General features: G+C 44.9%; 1 protein-coding gene across 1 annotated transcript; it reads right to left on the bottom strand.

Moving 5' to 3' along the window:
• Window positions 1-208: 208 nt before the first annotated feature.
• On the bottom strand, window positions 209-2,248 carry CCR75_009589 (uncharacterized protein; the record flags this gene model as incomplete). Its single annotated transcript, XM_067967628.1, has 1 exon — window positions 209-2,248. One exon carries the CDS (start codon window positions 2,246-2,248, stop codon window positions 209-211), a length of 2,040 nt encoding a protein of 679 aa, XP_067823556.1.
• Window positions 2,249-4,976: the final 2,728 nt, after the last annotated feature.

Here is a 4,976-nt window from a genome sequence, read left to right as displayed (position 1 = left end):
GGTCATATGGAAGAAAAGAACACTTTTGTACAGCTTGTTCTGGACATGCCGACGCGATATGGTAATTTACACGCAGAAGCCAGCAGCAGTACTGCAACTGCTTGTATCCATTTCAACATGTCAATAGCTCAAATTTGTTTTCCTACACTACATCCTCACGCTACGCTATTATTTTGGTAATAAATCCCGTATCTAATCACTTTCTATTTTATGCCGTCAACTTTGTTTTACCTGCCTGAACTTCTTCCAAAATGCGCATGAGGGTCGCCTGTACCTGTGCACTACTCGGTCTGTTTTTAGGTTTGTAGCAAGTGCACGCATTCACGAGCTCCACGAGGCTCTCAGGACACGTTTCCGATAGTGTCGGCGACAGCGCGCCCCTTGCAATGAGCTGTAGAATGTCCGTCTCGGGCACAGCCGCTCGATTCGCCTGCATTAAATCCGAAAACGGCAACTCATGCGAGTCAACTTCAGCAATTAGAATCCCAAACGAATACACGTCAATAGCGCCTGGATATAATGCGCTAATCTCACAGCCCATGAGCGCTTCTGGGGAGATCCAGCGACCTGAGCCCACGGCACTGTAGGACGTAAGCTCTTGGTCAGTTAGACCATCTGCTCGACTGTCTACCCCAAAATCGCTCAACTTGGCACGAAGCGATTCATTGAGCAACACGTTTCGAGAATTGCAATTGCCATGCACGCGAAATGGGCGCATTGAATGCAAATACAGCAATGCGCTGATTACATCCAGCAGCATTTGCAATTTCCAAGCGGTCAATTTGCCACTTTCCGTGGCTGCAGTGCAATGAAGCCTATGTCGAAGATCGCCTTGTGTCATGTACTCGGTCACAGCAACCAGCTGTGTTTCACGCGACCAAGCAACACCGATAAAAGTCACAACGTGCGGGTGGTACAAGAATGCTTGGCGCTTCATTTCGCTCTTTAGATTGTCCCTCGCCACACTGCTACTTGCAGACGTACGGGATCCGCGATGAGTTGTACAGGATAAAAATTTTGCCACGACCAATATATTCTCCGCGCTGACTCCATGTGATAATGTCAAGGTCGTTCCGTGCACCTGTGCTAAAGACGCCAGCCAAATCTCTCGGTGGTTCATGGCACTCGTCATACTTTGTTTCCGCAACGTCCGACGGTCGAGACCTGACGGCAAATTCAGACATTGAAGCAGCTTCAGGCGCTTAAAATCTAATCGCCATTGCTGCAGCTCTTCATCCACCCAAAAGCCGGCACTGTTGCTGGCAAAAAGCCTTCGGTCCGACTTTCGATGGGATCGGAACTCGAAACCCTTTGGCACCAACGTCGTCGTACAATTCCGGTCGTCGTCACTTGATGAGCTCGCAGTTTTCTCTTGAATGCCTCGCGAAGCTTCCGTGCGTTTGTTTCGGTAGTGTGCTCGCATGAAAGAAACAAACAGATGCATCTTGTAGAGAAAGTAGACAACAGGCAAGGCCATACTTACCAGCACAAGTATCGGCATGTGGTTGTCGCCATTCCCGTCGATGCGAGCGTTGCTCCCACGAAAATTCGAGTCCATTAACGCCTGAAGGTTTCGAGAAATCGCGATTTGATCGGGCACCACACAAAATTGGCAGCCAAGAAGCTCCTGTACGCGGCCTCCACGGCTACTAACGCAGGTTACCATCTCCGCTGCGCTCGCTCTGCTCTGATAATTGACCGATGGGGCTGCCAGTCGGGAACTAAGTACTCTATATTGCTGCTGACTTGTCTCCATCAGTGTCTCGTCCGTCAGTGTATTGTTTGCAACAACAAGTGTCTCGAGACGAGAAAGCGACAGTAGCCACGCGACTGGAAAGCTCTTCATGACGCAGTCTACAATATCCAACCGTATGAGCGACTTCGGTAGCTCTGGAAGTTTGGAATTTGTCAGATCGAGGCCCACGAGTCGTAACGTGGACAAGCGTGAGCCCATCCAGCGGTGGGTAGTGTCAAACGTCACGCGTGTCTTGTTCCCTGCTAACTCCAGCGACTGCATCTGCGACGTGAGTGTAACAACACCAAAGTGGTAGTACCGTGAATCATCCAGTGCGACGCGCCAGTGAACCGCTGCCTCGCTGTGGGGCGGCAGACTGTCTTGGAGACACAGTGCTGCGTCGAGCGCGCTGCGAGCAGGGCAATTGTAGCTACATCTTCCAATTGAAAACGATGTAGCCATGAACGCCACGACGGCGAGAGAACGCGCCTGTCGACTTCGCTTCCGCTGCATCCTCATGATGGAGCAACTGGATAGTTGTGAGGCAGTCGAGGACCTAGTTCCGATGGCACCATATGCTCAGTCACGACGACTGGGGTCTCTCCCACTGTGTGGTTTTCGAAATTACTATGTATTCCACATTTCATCCTCGTGCATAGAAATTACTTGGATGAGTGTGGCGTGTGTGAAGTTGTATCGAAACGGCGTCGCGAGTTGCGGAATCGATCGTTAAACGAAATTATCTTCAGGGCTACTCCATTTTGAGTGATGCTTTCTCATTAATGTCATCAACGATTGTTATCTTATCAGGAATAGGAAGGATGGATGCAGGTTTGCGTCGGACTTACATCAGGACCATCTGATTCGCTTGTCTATTTGCAAAGTCCGCATGCTTTTTTAGAAGAGGTAAAGTAAATGTTTTTAGGCAGGTTGGATAGCATGTCAGCCGAAATCTTGCAAATTTTGAAACTAACATACATTTATGTGCTGTACTAGCTCGCACACCGCTTAATCCGTCTTACTAGCTTTACAAATCTCATTATATATTTGTATGTAGCAATCACGCAACGGTCAAATATCGATTCATTGCCATTAGTGTGTGACTTTTACAAACTCGTTATACTGACTGGAACTGTGACGGGGCACACTTTAGTTGTTAAGCCAATTAACGTGGCAATGGGTAAGAAACCCTTTTTCTATTTATAATAGGTAAGAGCATTAAAATCATATTTAGTTAATGGGCAACACGCGTTATTTAATTACTTAGCGTTTCCAGTATTATACACGTTAGTTTAGTAGCAGCAGTAAAACAGTTTTGTTCATTGGTCGAATTTACTGTTACAATCACCCCCCCCAATCGCTGCTAGAATTGCGAATGGGTGGTGAGTAGGGTACAGGGCACAAAAAAACAAGTGTATGCCCTTGGGGCATGCTTTCTTCCCTTGGGCATGCCACTTTGCGTGCCCTATATTAATTAATAACCAATATAACCAATTTGATTTAATTGATTTATTCTAGTGCATTAGATGAGATGTAACAATCATAAGACCTTAATGCTAAAATCTTCTCCTATGGTAATACTAGTGCAACGGGGTGTATCGCTGCATGAAATAAACACTTAAATGATGTTCATTAATATATTATCTAAAAGGTAGATAATATTTGGAGAAAATTACTACCCTGAAAGTTTATCCATTCGTAGATATAGACCATTATATCTACTTTCTCCGCGCTCCAGTCAGCGCTGGACGCTCGCAAAGAGAGAGACCGATAAGACTTTATAACATGCTTTGTATTAGTTTATAATTAAGTTAGTATTAATAGATAGAAAAAGAAGAACTTAATTATATTAGTACAGTTTTTATTTAACCCTCTTAAGCAAATTACCTTAAGAGAAGTCTTCCTCTGCACGTACTAGTGTACGTGAAGTGACGTGAGGCACCACTCACACCGAGGCAGTGCGAAGTGGACTTGTACTGAAGCAGTACAAGTCAGTATTGCCCCGTAAAAGTAGCTAAAGGGTTGTTTCGACATCATTTTCTGCAACGAGGTACCTAATACCATTCTCATAAGCTTCAAAGTCAAAGTATTCTTCCATCACAGATACCTCATCAAGCTCAAAATTGACTTCCTCAAGCTCCTCGCATAATGACTCAATGGCAGTTTCTTGATCGTCAACTATCTCAGTTTCATCATCATCAAACTTCCCATTGAGAACATTCAATTTCAGTGAAAGGTATCATTTTCCCGTTTTTCAATCTTTGACCTTCTTCTTTCTCCCAGCCTCCCGTTGTAGTTAATTGCGAAGCTGCCCAAGCATATTAAGGTGGCTAACTTCAAGCCAATTTCTGGGCTTCGTCTTGACAAGCCCCAAACCTGAGAATACCCTCTCAGAAGCAGCTGCATGGGGCGCGATAGCACAAACGTTTAGGGGAAAACGACGCAATGGGGAATTCTCGGTTAATTCTTGCTATGATTGACGGACAGATTTCGCTTCTTTGAAAAATTTGGTTTCATCGAAAGGAGTCTCCCCATTTTGTAATTTATCAATTCATTAAATAAAAGGCCTGTATCACGTTTATTAAATTTCCTTTTCTTGGCCAGTTCCAAACAGTCTCTATTTTAGGCTGTCCTCATTCATTTTTTTGGAAATGGCCACCTTTTTGAAAGTGGGATTGAGGAAAAGGCTGACGAAATAGATTGGATCAGTAAATTCTTTAACTCGCCTTCCAATTGCAGCAAGTACGTGCTCCTTGAATCCAATAATCTCCACATCCATTTTGGTATTGTGTGGTGGATGTGGTTAAATTCTTTCAAAACATCCGATAGACTACAGCTTGAGCTTCAAGGCGGCCAATGGCATCAAGGACTGGCTTAAGAACTTTGATGAGGCTGTCATTATTGCAAAATGATGGCGATTCATAATGGCGTTTCGTATTTCTGCATTATTAATTGAAGGATATTCGATTTTGCTGCTTTGCTCTAAACAATATCGAAATCCTTCTTCAAATGTTGATACCCCAAGGCATACCTGGGCAAGAGAATACCATCGAGTTTCGCAAAAGGTGCTCAGAAAGCGGGTGATAACTTCCGCCTTCTGCCATCTCTGCAGCGTACTTTTCCATATATGGGACGACGTGAAGAAATTAACCAACTTTTGGTTTACTTGACAAACTGGAATAACAGCTGCGAATCCTGCTATATCTTTCGCAATGAGATTGAAGGCATGCAAACAGCAGCG

Source organism: Bremia lactucae, linkage group LG13 (genome assembly GCF_004359215.1).
Source record: "Bremia lactucae strain SF5 linkage group LG13, whole genome shotgun sequence".
NCBI classification, from domain to species: Eukaryota; Oomycota; class Peronosporomycetes; order Peronosporales; family Peronosporaceae; genus Bremia; species Bremia lactucae.
The sequence above is the reverse complement of the archived record's forward strand: the minus strand, read 5'-3'. Positions and strand labels throughout refer to the sequence as shown.